The 20,889-nt window shown below is 31.9% G+C and overlaps 1 protein-coding gene across 1 annotated transcript; it reads left to right on the top strand.

Annotated features, from left to right (window-relative positions):
- Positions 1-19,840: 19,840 nt before the first annotated feature.
- LOC139486665 (uncharacterized) lies at positions 19,841-20,494 on the top strand. The gene has a single exon (XM_071271588.1). The coding sequence runs from the start codon at positions 19,841-19,843 to the stop codon at positions 20,492-20,494; it is 654 nt and encodes a 217-aa protein (XP_071127689.1).
- Positions 20,495-20,889: the final 395 nt, after the last annotated feature.

Raw genomic sequence — 20,889 nt, 5'->3', positions numbered from 1 at the left:
TAAAGGTCAAAAAAGATTTTTTTTAAAATGAAGTTTTTTATTATAACAAAGAAATTAAAATTGTCGAGAAATGTAAATAACTAGGTATTATCATCTACTTGAATGGAAATCTTAAACATTCTACAGAACACTTATATAAACAAAGCTTTAATTAAATCACCTTTTCTCTGCATTCTAAGACATTTCAATTCTATAGACCATAAACTAAAATCAAAACTCTTTGATACTCTTATAAAACCCATAAGTACTTATGGATCTGAAATTTGGATTAGTGACTTCAATATAAAAGAATAAAATATTGATAAATTACCTTTTGAAAAATTTCATGATAAATTCTGTAAAAAGAAGTTCACAAGAGAAGTTCAAATATAGCATTGAAGTGTAAACTAGGAAGACAACCTACTTTGAATCATATACTATTCCTAGCCCTTAAATATTATGATCGACTTAAACAGCTTCCATCAGACTGATTGCTTAGTAAACAATAAACATTAGATCATTCATTATAATTATACTGATAGACACAGATCTTGGCACAAATTTATCTCGAACTCTTAAATGTATAATTTAAGAGACAATTATCTTTATTTAAGAACTTACCGGAAAATATAAACAACCAACATTCTAATAACACTATTAATAATCTAAAAAAAATTACGTTCTATTGAACAAGACAATACATTACATTTCTATGCTAATATTTATTTAAGAGAATTTAAATTGCAAAATTATCTATCGTATAAATGTTCTCCTAATATAACAAGAAATCTTACAAACAATTAGTTCCAACCGTCTTTTGATTCAAAAGTGTAGATATTTCAGACCAAAAATGAAGAGAGAAAACAGAAGGTGTTTGAACTGCAATCAAATATTGGATGAAAAACATTTTCTTATTTATTGCAAAAAAAACTGAAAATTATAGAATGGTTTTTCTAACAAACTAATGTCAATTCACAAGATCTGTGCCAGGACAAAGTAATGAAAACCATTATTAGTTTACTTAATCCACAAAATATTGATGACACAAAAAATATATGCCATTACATACATACAACTATGCTTTGAATCTTTGTAACTACGTGTATATTCATTTAACCTTGATTTGCTACTTTGTCATACATAATATATTTATTTATCTGATTTCATTTTAAACTAAATGTAAACGGTGAAAGAGTGATGGTTTACATAGAGAGAATTATATTTCGCAGTAAATGCTCGAGGGTTACTGGGGAAACGAAATGTGGTCATTTAGTCTTCTCCCGACCGACAGTTAAACGCTTTCCGAAATGGGGCGTCCGTTTTACTGTGCGAGATGTATGAAAAAAGTAAAATCACAAAAATACTGAACTCAGAGGAAAATCAAATCGGAAAGTCCCTACTTACATGGCAAAATCAAATGACGAAACACATCAAAAACGAATGGACATTAACTGTCATATTCCTGACTTGGTACAGGCATTTTCAAATGTAGAAAATGGTTGATCAAACCTGGTTTTATAGCTCTAAATCTCACACTTTGTCTGACGTCTCATCAAATTCCGTTATATTTACAATGATGCGTGAACTAAACAGACATAATAAATAAAATAGTCAAAATATGGGTACAGAAGTCATCATTGTGTTACAATTTTAAAAGAAACAATTAACACATATAAAGCATCTATCAAATTAAAAAAACATTAATTGCTTTGCGTGTCTGACGTCAGAAAATTTATACGTCACATATTTTAGTCGTCCAATGTATATACAAACAATTTTAAAATTTCACATTAAAAAAAATCGAAAATATGTATGAATTAATTTCAGAAATAGATCGAGATTTAAAATAGTCCAAAAGTTCTATAGAATTTATAACAATCCACAAATGGTTCATTCCAGTACGCAATTCAATAATTTCGACGTTTGTGGTTCAACGTATTTTCTAATTAATAATAGAAATATAACATAATGCCATATTATAGAACAATAACATACTGACCGGATCTGTTTAAGTACAGTCACATTAGAAGAACCAAAGAAACACAAAAAGTCGCTTAAACAAAACACACCAGCAAAAATGAAAGATAGTACAAACACATTGACGGGATGTATAAGTACCGAGCCACGCTAAATGGATATCGCAAATAATAATCCAACAATTAAAGTAATACTAATAATAGAACAAAGACAAATGAAAGTACAATATAACACGTTGTTTAAACAAAATCTATACAAGTTCGAAGTCACTTTCGGTTTAATCGGATGCCTAGCGCATTGCACGTGAAAACCCCTTGCAAAAAATCTTCGAGGGGCCCAGAGGTGGCCTGTAGCAAGGCAATATTTCTGTCCCTATCCAATATACCCTCATTTTCCAGTGGCAGTCAAAATTCCCCCGACCATCATCCTGGATGGCCTTAATTAATACAAAACCTACATATCGTATTTATTGTTAACTTATTCTCGTTCTGAACGTCCTGAAATATTTGCCACGGACGCTATGCAACAATTAATCATTCATTTTTATGAGGTTGTTAGATATATTTGCTCCCGAGATCGGTTTATTGATGGGCTCGTGTACCTTAGTCTTTAGTTTCAGTGTGTTTTTTTTTAGTTTTATTGAATGTCATTTCTTCGGATATTTATTTAGGGTTTTTTTTCAACTCGTGAGTTTGAATGTCACTTTAATTTATAACCTTCTTCTGAAGAGCTTTAATTGCTTGCCTTTAAAACATATCATGATATCATTGGACAATTACCTTGTCATATTCATTGTTTGATCAGTGTGTTTGACTACTTTATAGGAACTACATGTATGTGACTGAGTCGGTTATTTCATTACATTTTAGCTGTTCTTTCTGAACAGTTAGGTATCTGCTGGTGGACTGTTAGTCCCCGAGCGTATCACCAGCCCAATACCGATTTTTTGTGTTATTAAAATTTGCTGTTACAAAATGTTAGAAATTATTATAAATTAAGGAATGTATCTCCCTCATGCAAAGCTCTGATTCCTTTCACGGATTTGGCTATACTTTTTGGAACTTTTGCATTAAAGCTCTTCACCTTTTATATAAGCTTTGGATTTCAAATATTTTGGCCACTAGCATCACTGAAGAGATATGTATTGTCGAAATGCGTATCTGGTGCAGGAAAATTGGTACCATTAAGGTTATTATGTTAAATATTGATATAAAAATTCCTGTTTACGATAGATAACAGAGTGAACACTCGCTGATAATTTTTACAGATATAGTTTGAATGGAGTCTTCATTAATAACAATTTCAAACACCTCTGACCTCAAAACAGATATGCAAGAAAAAATATCAAACTTTTTGTCAGATGACTCTGAATCTCAAAATATGACATAAACTAGATAATATAATTTGTGAGGCAGATTATCGTTCTTGAAAACAAATATTCCCAAGTTTCACTCCTGAAATTTAAATACTAAAAATAAAAAGACAACCAAAGTGGTTTGATTTTTCTTTAATTAAAATTAGTAAACAATTAGATGACGAGGAAAATCTATTTAAAAAAAAATAACGACCCTACAGTGAAAGGAAATTCTTCAGTTTTTTTACAAATATAATTTTTTTTTTAATATAAATAGTTCCGTAAAGATTATTGTACAATTAGACAACATGAGAGATAACAATCCATTCCAATATTGGGCCTTGTAATGAATCCTTACCGAAAAGAGATATATATCAAACTCTAAGTCGTTGCACTATTTTAAAAAAGGATTATTAAATTGCAATTACATTGCCACATGTGACGCAGGTATAAGAGGGGTTTTCGTCGTTCCTGTTATTTTTAGAATTCGGGGGGAAAGTCACTGGCAAAGTCAACAAAACTAAGTTAAGCTTTACGATGGTTTATATATAACTTCTTCAATAGTGCAAAACATTAATTACAATAAAAGTTCAACGGTAAATATTCCGGAAAGATACAACAAATGGTAATTCCAATAAATGTTCTATACTAAACACAATGAATGTCACTGTAAATGCACGGCGTCCGTACAGCTTGACCGCTGATATCCAACTGACCATTTGCATAGAAACAATATAATACTATTATGGATTAACTTCTTTAAAACGTGTAAGCTAGCAATTTGGAGAACAATAGTCGCTTGCTTTTATATAAAGTTTGAATTGTTACGAAATAAAACAAAGAGGAAAATATTGCTGTCACACAGGATCTATTACCCTTTCGGAGCATCTGAGATCACCCTTTTTCAGTGGGGTCGTGTTGCTTATTCTTTAGTTTTTTTATGTTGTGTCATGTGTACTCGAGTTTGTCTGTTTGCCTTTTTTATTCTTTAAGCCATGACGTTGTCAGTTTATTTTCGATTTTTGAGTTTGACTGTCCTGTCCTTCTGTTATCTTTCGTCCACCTTCTATGGTAAAAGAGATTAATTTATGAAGCAGTCAAACAACTTAAACAATAAACCAAGCAGCTTCGACATCATAATGCATGATATACTAAAGTACAGCCAATCGTATCTACTCAACACGGTGATGACTGCTGTACCTAATATGGCCTTAAGAATTTATTGTCCCAATACATTAACGCGGACCAAAAGATGACCTCTTAAATTTTAGGGACATCACGATAGGTTATTGTATGGTTATTTTATAAATACTTAATAATGTATTAGAAAAGTTTATAGTTCACAGACATATAGTTGAGCCAGAGTAAATCGGATTTTTTTAATGAGAAACATTATGTTTGTACTTAAAACGGTGATTGATAAATACTTCTAAGTATACGTCGCTATATCTGTTTTGTTGATTTTAAAAAGGCTTTCGATGGATATGTCTATAAAAACTTAAAGTAAGGGACAACATCTAAAATTCAATGAAGGATACAAAAGTTATTTCAAATAGTTTTGGGGTAGGGGGGGTCAAATTGCTGCAAGTTTTGTTTAAAATGACATTGATTTTACATATATCCTTATTGGTCAATCAATTTGTCCCAAATTAAGTTAAGAGGGGGTAGGGGGTCATTGAAAAAACTATATGAATTGGTTTTTTTTTTATTCTTCATTGAACTTTTGATGTCGTCCCTAACACATAAACTATAAACTTCCAATCAAATTAGGTATCCGTCATGGGAATAATTTGAGCCCTACAGTGTAGTACGCCGATGCACGTTTCGTCTACATAAACTGAACTACACTGCAAGCTATAGAGGATCCGACATGACAAACGTAAAGAGAAATTAAAAAAAATACACAACTATAGACGGCAAGCAAATATAATACACAGCAACAATAATTTATACAATTATATACATTATACACATTGTTCTTTGAACTGTTTTTTTTTATCTTTTACTTCTTTACTTGTAAATACAGTTTTCTGTATGTAAGTAAAAATGTAAATCACGGGTTTTCATAAGATAAATAAGATGATTTTGTGTGATCCTCTTTTTACGCCAAGATATTTTACAGCTTTCAATCTAAATTCTTTCAGACCAATGAAGACATTCATTGCTTATGTTTAAAATCATTTATGATTTTTAATTTAATTTATGCTATAGAGTTATGTTTGTTTACGTGGTCTCTGCGATTTATATTTTGTGAATATCAATGAAGAAAACGAGTATACGGGCCACTTATACAAATTTTTAGTGAAGCGCTTATGTGCCGCTTAAACCTTTTGAATATTAGTTAGTTTTTGTTGATTAAGTTTAAAAAAAAAAATATATGTGGACGAGATTCAAGGAATATTTTGTTTAAAAATTCTTGTGGTGAAATGATTCAAAAATTACTAGAACGTTAAACATTTTTAACGTTTCGCGCAAATGGCTAAAAAACATTGTACCTTGGTCTTTTCTGACGCCCTGGAAAATTATACAAACACAGTTACAAGTCTAATGGTTATCATTTTATGAACTACACTAGTAAGTGATCATTCTGCAGTAATTTCGTAAATTTCTGAGACAGGGCCGTTTTTAACCCCATCGTGGTCAAACTCCTTTCAATGCATTAGATCATGTAGTACTAATTCTTGTGTTATTCATTTATATGGATTTTCTTCACAGGAAAAGGGGATGGGATTATTAAGTCTCCCAAACAAAGTTTTTTTTGCTTAGTTCTTATTTTTTTCTTTCTTAAATCTTTCGTTTGTGCATTGGGTCTATACAGGGTGATTTTAAGGGGCATAAGGAAGGGAAGTGTTAACAATAGAACCCTATGGGATTTAATTTTTTTTTAATTTTCAAGTGATAGACACATGCAGTCTTCAGATATGATCACAGGAAAAACAGTCAAGATCCCCACCCCTAAACCATATATATTCTTGTATGGAACAATAAAACAAATCAAATCAAATAATAGGGATGTCCCTGGGGGGGAGGGGGGGTCACCACACCCCCTCTTATTTGAAAACTTGTAAACGGTCAAGATCTCCACCCCTAAACCATATATATTATTGTATGGGACAATAAACCAAATTAAATGAAATGTATTTGAAGTCCCTGTGGGTCACCCCACCCCTTAACTATATATATTATCATATGGGACAATAAAACAAATCAAACGAAATATAGGGGAAATCAATGGGGGTCAACCCCACCCCTAAACCATATATATTATTGTATGGGAAAATAAACCAAATTAAATGAAATGTATGAAGTCCCTGTGGGTCGCCCCCACCCCCTCCTGTTTGAAAACTTGTAAACAGACAAGATCCCCACCCCTTAACTATATATATTCTTGTATGGGACAATAAAACAAATCAAACGAAATATAGGGAAAATCAATGGGGGTTAACCCCACCCCGTCATGTTTGAATACTTGTAAACCGTGGAGATACCCACCCCTAAACCATATGTATTATTTACACAAATTCAGGTATACATGTATTTATTATTAGCAGCATCATTAAATCTAAACAATTTTGTCAAAGTGGAAGTAATTAATTTTTTTACACTACAAAATTTAACCTGGTTATCAAGTAGACTAGGTAGTCTTGGACTGTTCTATAAATCCAGATTTTTTTTTACCTCAGATAAAACGCAATAAGGCTGTTGTCAATATGTACATTACTGGCATTTTGATTATGTCTGAATATAATAAAGCCGTGTCTTCTTGTGTAGACTTATGAGTTTTGAAGAAGAAAAAAATGATAGAATTTTGCTTAGAGGGTAAATAACTTGTCAACTCTTGTGAAGACTTTCTATGATCTTTTTATTACCCAACTCTTGTGAAGACTTTCTATGATCTTTTTATTACCCAAAAGAGAAATGATTATTTTTGCCTTTTATTTCATGACTCTTTTGCATATTGATAGATTATTAAAAAGTAAATGACACAGATGTTCCAATGATAGACCAACAGAATGTAAAATTTTAAACATGTTGGTAGATTAAACTGATGAAGTTGTTTTTTACACAAAATCTAGAAAATCAATCTCCTGCAGTGTCAGGTCATTATCATAGAGGATTTCACCTACACTTTCAAATTCTGATAAAAATAATGAAGTAATAATTTCATTTTCATTGTAATCTGTAAACATTTCGGTATCCTCAAAAGCATTCTGTAGTTCTATGCTATTGTCAAAGTTTTTACATGACAGGTCTTCATTTTCATTCCAGGTATGATGGTCTCCACTGTTTGTGTAGTTTAAATAACCAGTACTATTTGTGATATCAGGAGATTGAGGAGGAAATTGAATATCAGGAGATTGAGGAGGAAATTGAATATCAGGAGATTGAGGAAGAAATTGAATATCAGAAGATTGAGGAAGAAATTGAATATCAGAAGATTGAGGAAGGCATTGAGTATCAACTGACACTTGTACAGGCAAACTTTGTGAAGATGTAGAAGCTGAGGTATTCTTGCAAAGAGTGCAAGAACAACCAGGACCACAAACATTGCCTTTCCGCCTGCATAAACATCTGTTGTTTACACAGCCTGTTTTACAATTGCATCCTTTTGTTAGAAAAAGGACTGTATTTTCAACTCTAGAATAATTTTCTGGAGTATCCCATATTATTGACAAGCCATAATCTGGTTTCATTCCCATCCATAGTGCATAGGATTAAGAAGTGTGACAGATGAATGTAGGGCTTTGTCCCACATGTCGGATACCCAGCAACCACGCATCCAGTGAAATTTTAATGCTTCAGCTGTAGGCATCATCTCATCTTCATTGATGATGCGATCCCAGATTTTTTCTCTGATCTTGTCGAGGAAATCTAAATGAGTTTGAAAGCTGTCTTTTTCATGGGATTTTAGAAGAATGAAAAGGTTTTTTGAAATGTTTTCAGGAAATGCTGTTCTGTGTTTCAAGAAGTATAGTGTACCAATGAGTCTGTAAAATGCCAAAAGACCATTGGGAGTATTTTCAGAAAGAGAACCAGGAAATTCTGTACCTGTTATGAAATGGCAGTGTTTCCTAAAGTTGTCAAAAACTATTCTATTAGTAAATCCTCTGAAGAAAGAGAGATAGTCACAACCAGATAGAATGAAAAGAGTTTGTAAGCATTTATGAAGGTGTTGAATATTTTGTAACAAGAGATCAGTGGCTATCTCACAGCTTAATGCGTTCATGTCCAGGAATTTTTTTTCGAATTTGCTGTCCTTTAGTTGAATGAAAATAGTTTTATTTTTAAGAGAATCTGCAGACATAATCAGTGGTAAACCAACAAAACAAACATCAGTATCAGGACTATAAATCAAAATATTCAAACAAGGAGATGCAGAGGCATGCAACCATACTCTGCTGTCACTTTCTTCATGATTACCATTAGCCTTTGAATATTCAAATATTTCTCCTTCTAGAACACAGATGGCCTTGTCCTTGTTGTTACCTTCAAAACCCCCTGCTGTTACAAAAACAAAATCATGTGTCTTTGAAAGTTTTAAAAATTTAACTGAAAGATACTGTACAAGCTTTCTTTTGTTTTGTCTGTTGAAAAGAAACTTAAGCCAGTCAGAAGGAAGAGGGGTTGAATCAGAAATAGATATTGAGTCTGAAATTTCAATATGATGCTGGTGACCTAGATCTCTGCTTGCACGTTCCACATCTTTTGGGCTAGGACCATTTCTTTCAGGATCATCAAAAAGAACATGTATTTCAGAAGCATTGTACCATGCATAGAAATTGAGCACCTATCTGTCGAATAAGAAACTGGCATATTGAAGAAAGGAAACATGGTAACAAAGTGGACGAGAATTGATGATGAACATTCCCTCCAAAATAATACCAGTTGTATTAGAATTTGTAAAGGAAAGGCTGTCTGTGTATGAAGAAGAGTATAGAGATTTGAAGAGGTTTACAACACCAGATTTTTCACCTTTAATTGGTAGTTCATCAGCAGTACATATAGCTCGAGGCAGTTTATTTAATTGATGCAATTCTTCCACAGGCTTTTCTAATGTTTTCGAATAAGCCAATTGCTTTCTTAAACAGTGAATAACAGTTTTATTGTCTTGTAGTTCCTTTTTTTGTTGTTGGTTGTTTTTTGTAATGATTGTAGAAAATGTTTTTAGATTTCTTCTTTTTCTAGGAACTTTTTTTATTTTTAAGAACTACACAATAAAACTTTTAAAATCCTCCTCTCCATATTTTCTGTAGTTGAGCATGTCTGATGAAATGTTTGGTGCACATTTTTCTCCGGTAAATATCTGGTGTAATTTTGTATTGGTTTCATTTGTAAATAAATATGATGTGTCTAGACTTTTCATGTATTCCTGGATGTTTTTCTCATCATTTTGTCTGATAGAAATTTCCCCAATGGTTGAATTTTGATGCTTAATTAAAAGCTGTTTTTTTTTAATTTTGTAGTACTTTTGCTCTGAAAGGTAATGATAAGCATGTAGAAGCTAATGACTGTTTTGTGGTTGAATTCAGGGCTTGTTTGGTTTGCAAATTAATTTGCATTTCATGTGCTTCATCTAAAGCCACACAGTTTAAATCAGTGCCAGTGATGGACACTGCAAATGCCCCTAAAGAGAAGAAATCTAAAATAGGTTGGGGAAAGGTCAACAAGTCTGCTAAATGATACCGTACAAGTTTAAGATATAGAGGTCTGTCAAAAGCATGAAAGAGAGGACATATCATTTTCAAGGACGCCATTCTTAGGTTCCAGTTCCTTGATCTAATGGCAATATACAGAGCAAAGTAAGAAAGGAAATCAGTGTGTATGAAGTTGTTCCAAAATCTGAATGTTTCATCGTTTTCTCTCTTTTTGGAACGCCAGAGTTTGAAATCAGAATCTGAATTAAGATGTGATGTAAATGTTTGTAATGAGGAAAAAAAGGAAGACTCATCTAAGAACTCATTTTCAGTGAAGGAAGCATTGATGTTTGAAAAAAGAGATAGGAAATCATTATGACCTTCTTGGTACATCTTAAGTTGATGCCTCCCAAGCCTGCAATAAGAAATTATGAACCAGAGTAAATCTTGTACATTCTGTCAAATATTTTAATCTGGAACCAGCATGAAGACGTTTAGCTATATCTTTTAGACCTGCCTCATAATATATCTTCATTAATACAGGTTGAACATTTTTCAATAAATGCCAGTCACCAGGATAAATCAAAAGCCACTTTAATGCATCTCTATACTCAAATTTTATTTTCATTAGTGTGTCATAGGATTTTCCATCGCCAACTAATACTACATGTTCAACATGTTTTCCCACTTGCATTTTTGAATGTAATAAATTTAAAACTTTTAACACTGTATCTTTGTCATCAGACTTCTCATCTAGCACTGCAACAAAATATGTTTTGGACTTTTCAGGAGAAACACCTTTATTTGATAGAGAGAAAAAGTATTTAATACTATGTTTAGACAACTTGTCATCTATATTTAATGCTGTTTTGAATTGGTTCATACAGTTGAAAGTCAGCATGTCATTTTGGAATGATTCCCAAGACTTTTTTTAATCTTCTGACATTATAAAGTTATCAAAAGTTAAGTCTGAGTAAATATTTTGTTTAAGGATTGATGGTTTTCCTATATGGTCAAATGGTTCAAATAAGTTCTTTAATAGTTATGAAGACATGTTTCTCTTACTTGACCTGATATGTGATGTTTCTGAATACTTTTTGTAGTGAGAATCGTCAAGATTTGGAATTGTGTCTAATATATCATTTTTAACTGGTGAACTGTCACAGCTTGAAGAAATGGAATTTGTATTTTCACCTTGTTGGATACATTTTGTAGAAATTCTGTGTTTGAAGTTGAAATTACACTTGATGAAGTGGGAATTACATTAGAAGTGAAAAATTCACTTGATGTAAGAATTTCACTGGATAAAGTGAGAATTTCACTGGAAGAAGTGGACATTTCACTGGTGGAAGAACTGTTAAGCAATGTTGTAAGTGGGTCAGTGGTTTCCAATATAGAATTTTCAGATGATGAATTTGTAACAGAATGTAGTAGAGTTTCAGGTAGGGGCTCTACAATCTGAACAGATGTACCATGAAACCTAGAATTTGTTTTACCAGCTGTAACTGAAGAATGAACTTGGTTTTATCAATGGTGTCATAAGATCCACTAGCAAATGATTTGAAAGGAGTTGATTCTGTAGTATTATTTTGCTCGACTACATCAGATAAAAAACGTTTATGTGTATCTTTTGAGACACAAATACCAAATCTAGATAAAATTGCAAGGAAGTCTGTAGAAGAGTTTGAGAATTTGTCTGCAGTGTCAGTTATAAGCATATGTAGTGGTTGGGTGCATGTATTGTTTTGAGTGAAATATAGAACTTAAAATAAATAACCTTTGTAGAAGTCTAGACCTGAAAAAAATGTTCTCTTCTGGATGTGGTATGAAATGAGTTTTTATTTGAAGTAAATCGATAGGCATGTCTTTTTCCTCTGCTGCTGTTGCTGTTATAAAATATACAAAATTCCACAGGACAGGGTCAATTTTTTTAATTTCTGTCACAAAGTCAAACTTTGCTATGTCTTGTTGAATATTGGTTTGTTTTAAAGAGGTGTAATCAGAAACACTCTGTTTTAAGTATGACACTATGTTTTCAACATTTAATTTTTATTGTGATCCAATTTGGATTCACATTCAGTGTTTTGGTTAATTTTTTTACCATTTGTCAGAATAGCATTATAAGCACTCTTTGTCATATCCATACCTGTTTTATACAACATTCTTCCAGATTTTCTATTTTTTTCTGAAGTATATTCAGACATTGTGTTGCCAAAACTCAGTTTTAACATGTTAAATAACCAGCGTGTGTTGTGAATAAAGATATTTTTGTTTTTGATCCCTAATTGGTCTAAATGTAACAAATAGGTGGAATACAAAGTTGAAAGCATTACAGGTTTATCTACTTTAAACTCATTGTGAACATGAAACAAATTTTTTTTATAACACAACATATCACCATCACTGTCACTACTAATGTCATGTTCAAACTGGCTTAGATTATCAAGTTCATTGTCTATATATAGAATTTGTCACATGGCCTCTTTGTAATACTTGATTAAATTTGTTATAACAATACATACACATGACTGGTTTTGTGGAGTTTTTAGATGTTTCATCAAATTCAGCCAAAGAAGTGAGAATATTAAATTGTTTATCTGAAATATAAACCTGTCTGCCAGTAATAGTTTTATCAGATGCAATGCAAATATCCTGAAACCTGCTGTCTTTTTTTTATCCATTTACAATAGTGTTGATGACATAATGAAATGCTAAAATTACCATTGAATAAATTAGTTTCAAAGGTTTTGATTGTTGTGTTGTGTATGCTGCTGTTCCTGTAAGTACAAAAGGGCACAAAACATGGTAAATCATATGAAATTGAACTTGTAATTATATTATAGTTGTGTTTAACTTTGGCAGGTGGACCATCTTCTGGAATCATTTGTTGTTTCTTTTCATTTTTAATTCGCATCTTTTGCAAATGCAGTCCTTCTCTGTAATGTTGTACAGATTACATACAAATGAACAGAACTCTGGTAAGGTTTTCTTTTTTTGTTGGAGGTGAATGTATGTAGAGGAAGGTAATTTGCAAATACAACAAGGGCCAGGTGCTTTCTCTGGGTGTACAGACGGGCAGTTTGACGGTATACCTGGCATAATTACAGGATTTACTTCCGATTTAAGCCAAAAAATGAAAAAAAAAACAATATTATATATTGAGTGAAGTTAATCATGTGAATTGCTGAGTGATTTGAGGTCAAATTAGCCTACACAAATCCTATATAATTTGTTTGTACACAGATAATGGCCTCTTACGCTAGGTGAAACGGAAGATGACGTCACTACGGTGGCGACACTAATAATAAATCATAACGGTAAAATGATGGGTTGAATTTTAGGAAATTTGAAAGATAAGTTTCGGAACTTTAATATCAAGTTAAAGTTATTACTTGTGAAGCTTGGATACGCAAACGTCAAATGAGCAGAAATTGCTCCAGATCAGAAGCTTGAAAATGTCTGTTTTGTTACATGGTTAGTTGGGAGTCAATTTTGATTCTTTTTTCAAAGAAAATTGACAATTGAATTATTAAAGAAGCATTATCATATATTTGACAAGAAATACCCATTTTTTTCAGGTTCAGGACAAAACATAAAGTTAGTAAATATTGGTTTTTCTAAATATTTATTTTCCCGGAATATTTTTCTGAAAGTAAACTGCAGCGCCCTCAAATTACGTCCCCCTGCTATTGTTGCTGATAGAGCTTGACGACAACGGCCGTATCGAAGGACTTGCTTTCCAACTGTAACGTTTATTCATACCAAAGACAAAGAATGATTAAAAATGAAATATTGGTATTGTGTTCCTTAACTCCCTAGTAAGAATTTTTTTTAGTCAATCAAAAGTAAAGAAAATAGAAAAGCTGATAAGTTTTCTCCTTGTCGAACACCATTGTCTCAAGCAAGCAAAGTATTCCGAATTATAATTACTAGAAGATGCCAGCGAAATCGCGGAACAATTGGGCAAGTGTTGAAACAAAAAGTGTGGACACAGTAATAAGGTGGACACAGTAAGGATTTGGACACGGTTTATGCATTTAATTCTTTTTCTTTAAAGAGACGAAAACGAGAAACATAATGCAAATATACATTTTACGTGACTCTGTACTTATGTATCACGTCATACTTTGAACCACACTATTACTTTATTTATTATTATTACTTTAACTGTTAAGTCAGTGTTTGTTATATCTATTTTGCGTGACTGTATTTATGCATCACGTCATACTTTGACCGACAAAATTATTTCATGTCTACCTGTGCGAATTTCAAACGCGCAATTTTACACCAGTACCCATACCCTCCTTCCTTGATGGGTGCATTTTACATAGACAAATATAATCGTATAATATAATCAAACTGAGGATGTTAATTTGATGTATGCCTTTTTGTGCTTCTTCGTTACATTTGTTGTTTTTATAGTGATTAAGATGATAACACAATGTTGACTGCTGTACCCCTATTTTTGACATTTTTACCTATTATGTCTGTTTGTTTTGTTCACGCATCGGTGACAATATAATGGAATTTGCGACTGTCATACAAGTGAGAGGTTTAGCTAGCTATAAAACCAGGTTCAATCCACCATTTTCTACATTTAAAAATGCCTGTACCAAGACAGTTCTTGTCCATTCGTTTTTGATGCGTTTTGTTATTTGATTTTGCCATGTGATTATGGACTTTCCGAATTGATTTTCCTCTGAGTTCAGTATTTTTGTGATTTTACTTTTTTGGAGGAGTAACACTACATAATACATCTTCCCATTTATATTATTCAATTATAAAACAAACCATCTTGCCATATTATGCATGAGTAGATAATTATATAGCTATTGTTGTGAAATATTTTAAAAACTGACTGTGAGTTCAATGGTGTATTTTGCAAAGAATAGAAATAAAAAGATGTGGTATGAGAGCCAATGAGAAAACTCTCCATCCAAGTCATAATTTGTAAGAGTAAACAATCATAGGTCAAAGTACGACCTTCAACACGTAGCCTTTGCTTAACCCAAAATAGCAAGCTAAAAAAAGCCTCAAAATTTGTTTTATCATATTTTCGCCACAGCCGCAAATTTCGCCAATAAGCTCCTGTATTAATTGATCTAAATCTCCCTCCGAAATGTTTGAAACGTTGATTTTGTTAAATTGCATTGTCTCATTTCTCTATTTATTGCATTCTCGCTAGCGATAGACACATATTTGAGCCGGGTTTATATTTTACAGAAGCAGATCGGAATCAGTTATGACGTTGACAGTAATCATTCTAATCTTAATCATGTTCAATGACCATATATAACGGCGATGAAAGAACATCATATAATGATGTTTCGACATTATATAATGAAGTGAACCAAACCACATCATTTAAGGTGGTACCTAACACTACAGGGAGATAACTCTGTAAAGTCAGTTAAACGTTTTAATTACGTTGTGTTGTAAAAGGAATATTACGCTTCTCAATGATGAAAATTGGTGTTTGTCAAATTGCTATATAACCAGTGTAATTTTTCTGGCAAAACGGTTGGTTCAAAAAAATTTATATTTTTATATTTTTGTTAAAGTGTCAAAGTAAATACTTTGACAAAATTTTATGAAAATTAAACGAGCCAAATTCATTTTAGTGAAAGTGTTGGGTACCACCTTAAGATTACAAGCACATACTTTAATGACGCAACCACATCATATAAAGATATTTGAACATAATATAAGTATATCTGCACATCATATAAGGATATTTGCACATAATATAATTGCATTTGCACATCATATAAGAATGTTTGCACATAATATACGAATTTTTGCACATCATATAAGTACATTCGCACATCATATGAGTACATTTGCACATTATATAAGTATAGTTGCACATCATATAAGTATGTTTGCACATCATATAATGATGTTTGCACATCATATAACGATGTTTGCACATCATATAAGGATGTTTACACACCATATAAGGATATTTTCACATCATATAAAGGTGTTTGCACATCATAGTTTACAATGACAAGTGCACACCATATAAAGGTAAATGTACATCATATAAAGGTAAATGCACATCATATAAAGGTAAATGCACATCATATAAAGGTTAATGCACATCATATAATGAAAATGGTCATAACAAGACAGTGTTGGCGTTCCATAAAGAAACATCTATAATATCAACTAATACCTTTTCTATCTTTCTTTTACAACAATCAACAATGTAAATAAATTTAACACATACTTACAACTTCTCGTCCAATCAAATTGCTTGAATTAGCCTTGCTTTTCATAGAACATACTTTTTCCGTATACTAAGTAACTACGCATGAATGACCACAAGGGTAAGATTTCATTGTTTCGTAATCAAGATATTAGAACAAAAATTGCCTCAGGCTATTTTGAAATAAATTCCGTGTTCCAAATTTAATTATATAGTTTGTAATTAGTTTTCATAGAGATTTTTAACATCCTACTAATCAATCTTTTGAACTAAAATTATTTTTGACAATTAAAAGTTTCTTTCATTTAAATAAAGAGTAACAATTATGGTTCTTTATACCTTGATTAAAGTACATCTCCATCTAAAATTTGTAATCCAAGATTTATTGATAACGCTCAGACACATTAATGTGTAACATGAGGTCAAAGTATAATACATAAACAATTGAATGACGAAATGAGCATGCAGTACTATCTAAACATATAGAAATACAATAATTATTGTAGATATTTTAGAATAAACAAGCAATTTTCTTAATAAAAAATGACAATCGTTTGTAGACTTCCATATTACATATGGACAATAATCCTTCCAATTTAATATATTGAGGATTAATAGTATAATATTTAGGTAAGTATTTGTTTCTATAATTAACAATAGAATCATGTTGACATACAAATAAAACATGAAATTCATCACCAATAAATTTATGACATAAAGTACATATTCTCTCTGGTCTAGGTATATTTTGCCAACGGCCTGTCTCGATTGGAATACGTAAGTTCGATGTCCTTAATTTAGTTATCCACCCTCTATTCTGTTCAGACAGTCTGATCAGATATTTTTCTAGTCCAAAGTCCTTTTTGAATGTCCCATAAAATTGTCCCCGGGATGAATTTTCTGTATCGCCAAACCATGAGGTAATAAACTGATCACTCAATATACGATCAAGATAATATTTATCACAAAAGCCAATTTGGTTTATGAAAATATATCCTAGACCAGTGTTGTTAAATATTGATTCGACAGAATCAATCCATTTGAAAACATAATGGCCATGATTCTTCAATGATAACATCAGCCTGTACAAAGAACTACTTAGTTTACTGCTATTGTTTACAACTTTACACCAATACGAAATCATTCTACATTTAACTCGAATTTGCAGAGGAAATCTTCCCAATTCTCCATACACCATGAAATTGGGTGTAGTATTTCGAACTTTTAAAATTCTTTTGCAAAATTTCAAATGCATCTGTTCAATAATTTTCAAATTCTCAAAACCCCAAACTTCAGAACCATATAATAGAATGGGTTCTATCATGGAATCAAATAATTTCAGTTGCTAATCTTTAGAAATGTTTTCGTTTTTAACAATTCTATGTATAAAATGCATCGATTTATGTGCTTGATCAATAAGTTTCTTTTTGGTATCTAAAAAAGTACCGTTATATTTAAAGATAACACCTAAATAAGAAAATTTTTCAACAATCTCAAGTTCTTTGTCTTGTAATAAAAATTTAAATTTCTTTTTACTTTTTCTCTTACTAAAAATCATCACCTTTGTTTTATTTAAATTGACTTCTAATTTCCACTTTTCATAATATGATTGAAAAATATTTAATGATCTCTGCATACCTTCTTCTGTTTCAGATAAAATTACAGTATCATCTGCATATAATATAACAAATGATTCAAAAAATATGTGCAATTCACTTTGAAACTTCTCTTTAACAGTTTCTAGTGGAATCCCATCTAGATTCTTAAAGTAGTCTTCTAAGTCATTAAGAAAAATTGAAAACAAAAACGGCGATAAATTCTCCCCCTGTCTTACACCTGCTAAACAGGGAAAAAAATCTGACTGACATCCATTATATTTTACACATCATTTGATTCCTTGGTACATATTAAAAATAACTTTGAAGCACTTCCCTTCAATATTACTCAATTGAAGTTTTTCCCATAAACCAGATCTTGATACAGTATCGAATGCTTTCCGAAAGTCTGCAAAAGTACAAAAAAGTTTTTTTTCCAAATGAGAAATACAGCTCTATGAGTGCATGAAGCACAAAAATATTGTCTAGCCTGATTTTCATGTATAAGTGAAATTTCATTTGCAAAAAAAATCAATCGAGTATTGATTATGGAAGTAAATAATTTCCCTATACAACTAATTAATGTTATAGCTCTATAGTTATCTGGATCCTTTGGACAACCCTTATTTTTAAAAACTGGTATAATTATTCCTGCTGTCCAAGTTTCAGGAATTATACCTGTATCCAATATCACATTAAATAGTTAAGTGTAAATACAAATAAAAAATGGTGGAGAGTTTTTCAAAAACTCATTCAGTATCTTGTCAGTACCAGATGCTTTACCATGTTTCAAGTTCCTAATGGCATCCACAACCTCTTGTTCTGTAATGACTCCATTTAAAATTTCATTATAAATGGGATCACTACACAACGCATTGATGTCGATGCCGTCAAGATCTTCTTCGTCATTTGCATTCGTGTTTTTAAAATATTCATGAAATGCTTCAATACTGATAGAGGGGTTGTCTTTTTTTGTAGCCAGAATATTTTTTAAGTGTCTTCCAAAATCCCTTAGAGTCATTTTTGAGAGTGCCCTCAGTTCATTCGAACATTTTTCTTTATACTGCTGATAGTTAACGTTAAGTGTCTTGCGGTATTCCTTGGCCTTGCTATTCATTGCCAGTTTATTACCACCTGATTTCGCTCTGCTATATAAGTTTCTAGCCTTGTGAAACTCATTACGTTTGTCTTGGCAATTTTTATCAAACCATGGTTTATTTTTGCGGTCGGGATAAACCGGTCTTTTTTTAGTCTTGTCTAGAACTCCTTCTGCCGTATCTAACAGTACATTGCCAAGGTCATCAACTAGACCGTTTATCTTTTCAGGAGTAAAATTATTTTTTTTATCTTCCCTGCAATTACGAGAGAGAATACGAATATAAGATGGAGACGTAAAATTTTTTCGCTCCTCAGATAAGTCAATTATTTGCTATATATGATGTGTAATTATGGATAATTCGAAGATGCTTCAATTTATGCTTAGTTGCGGGACCTTCCGCCCAGATAATTTATTTGATTTAGTAATAGAAAATGACATTTTCAGATTTATTTTCTAAATTTGTGTGATATATTCTTTCATTCATAACATACGTAAAATCCAGAGACCATAACAATCTACATGTAACCCGGGGGTATTGGACATTAAACTGAACTGTAGTCAAGTGCCGCAAAGCAATTTGAGGCTCTATACGAGTGGATAAAAATGGACGAAGAAAATGTCAATACCTCCCAAATGTTAAATACCAGCAGAGATGTTCTATACGGGCAACCCGAACAAAGTGTAACTTTAGAAAATGTCTATCAATTAAATGCTAGGTATGAATGAGGGACTTACAACTATCGAAAAGGGAATGTCACAAGTTAATCAAATGAACAGAACTTTGACAAATTTATTATCAAAATTCACAGATATGAACTCAAAAGTTGCAGAAGCTGAATGTCAAATTAAATTTTTTAAAAGTAAATGCGATAGCAACGATGGAAAAATGTCTCAATTAAAACATGATCACACTGAACTAAATAAAGAAGTTAAAAATATGAAAAAAATCAAACTGATGCTAATAATAATCTACAGGGAATTAGCGACTTTATGGACAATTTCAAGGTAAATCACGAAAACAACGTTAAAGATGTAAGATCGGTTAAATCATCCATTAGTAAAGTAGCAAATGACCTTGTAGATAACACTTTGGAACTGAGAAACGAAATTAAAACAGTCGTCAATAACGCAAAACAAGAAAATGAAAATCTACAGAGCACCGTTATTGACCTTCAATGCAGATCAATGAAGAATAACTTGGTGTTTACTGGTTTGAAAGAAACCGAAGGAGAAAACACTGAAGAAGTTATCAGAGATTTCATACAGCAATTCCTACATGTAACAAACAGGATAGAATTCGGCAATACCCCCAGATTTGGATATGGTGCCAAACCAGGTAGACGCGGACGTCCTAGACCGATTGTGGTCAGATTTTTGTATTACAAAGATCTGGCACGATCGCTTTCAAATACGTACAGGCTTAAAGGAAAACCGTTTGGTGTTAATCAACAGTGTCCTGACATAATTGAACAAGCACACAAAAGCCTATACCAAATTATGAAACAGAAACGCGAAAAAGGACACACTGTTAAGCTAGTTAGAGACATTTTGTATGTGGATGGTGAAATGTACAACGACCACATTTCGGAAATTGAACCTACTGACAGTCTCACATCTCAAATGCGCACACCGGACCACCATTAAGACCGGAAGCGACGCCGACGCATATCTTCAACTCATAACCCATACAGTTAGGATTCCAATGGAGATTCTAAAAATGTTAACAGTTCATTAGACTTAAATATAAAATTATTGTCGCTAAATTGTTGTGGGATATCTCAAATTTATAGAACTCGTTAAATGTTATGACTTTATCTGCTTGACAGAAACAAAAACTGATGATTTTGATAATGTTGATATACCAGGTTATACTTTTAAATTGAAAAATAGAAAAACTAAATCAAAAGTCAAATCAGGTGGTATTGCATTTGGATATAAAAATGAATTAGAAAATTATGTGCAAACAATATAATCCGAGAGTAAATTAGTATTTTGGGTTAAAATTTCAGCCAATTATTTAAAAACATAACAAGATGTTA

Source organism: Mytilus edulis, chromosome 8 (genome assembly GCF_963676685.1).
Source record: "Mytilus edulis chromosome 8, xbMytEdul2.2, whole genome shotgun sequence".
Classification (NCBI taxonomy): Eukaryota; Metazoa; Mollusca; class Bivalvia; order Mytilida; family Mytilidae; genus Mytilus; species Mytilus edulis.
The sequence above is the reverse complement of the archived record's forward strand: the minus strand, read 5'-3'. Positions and strand labels throughout refer to the sequence as shown.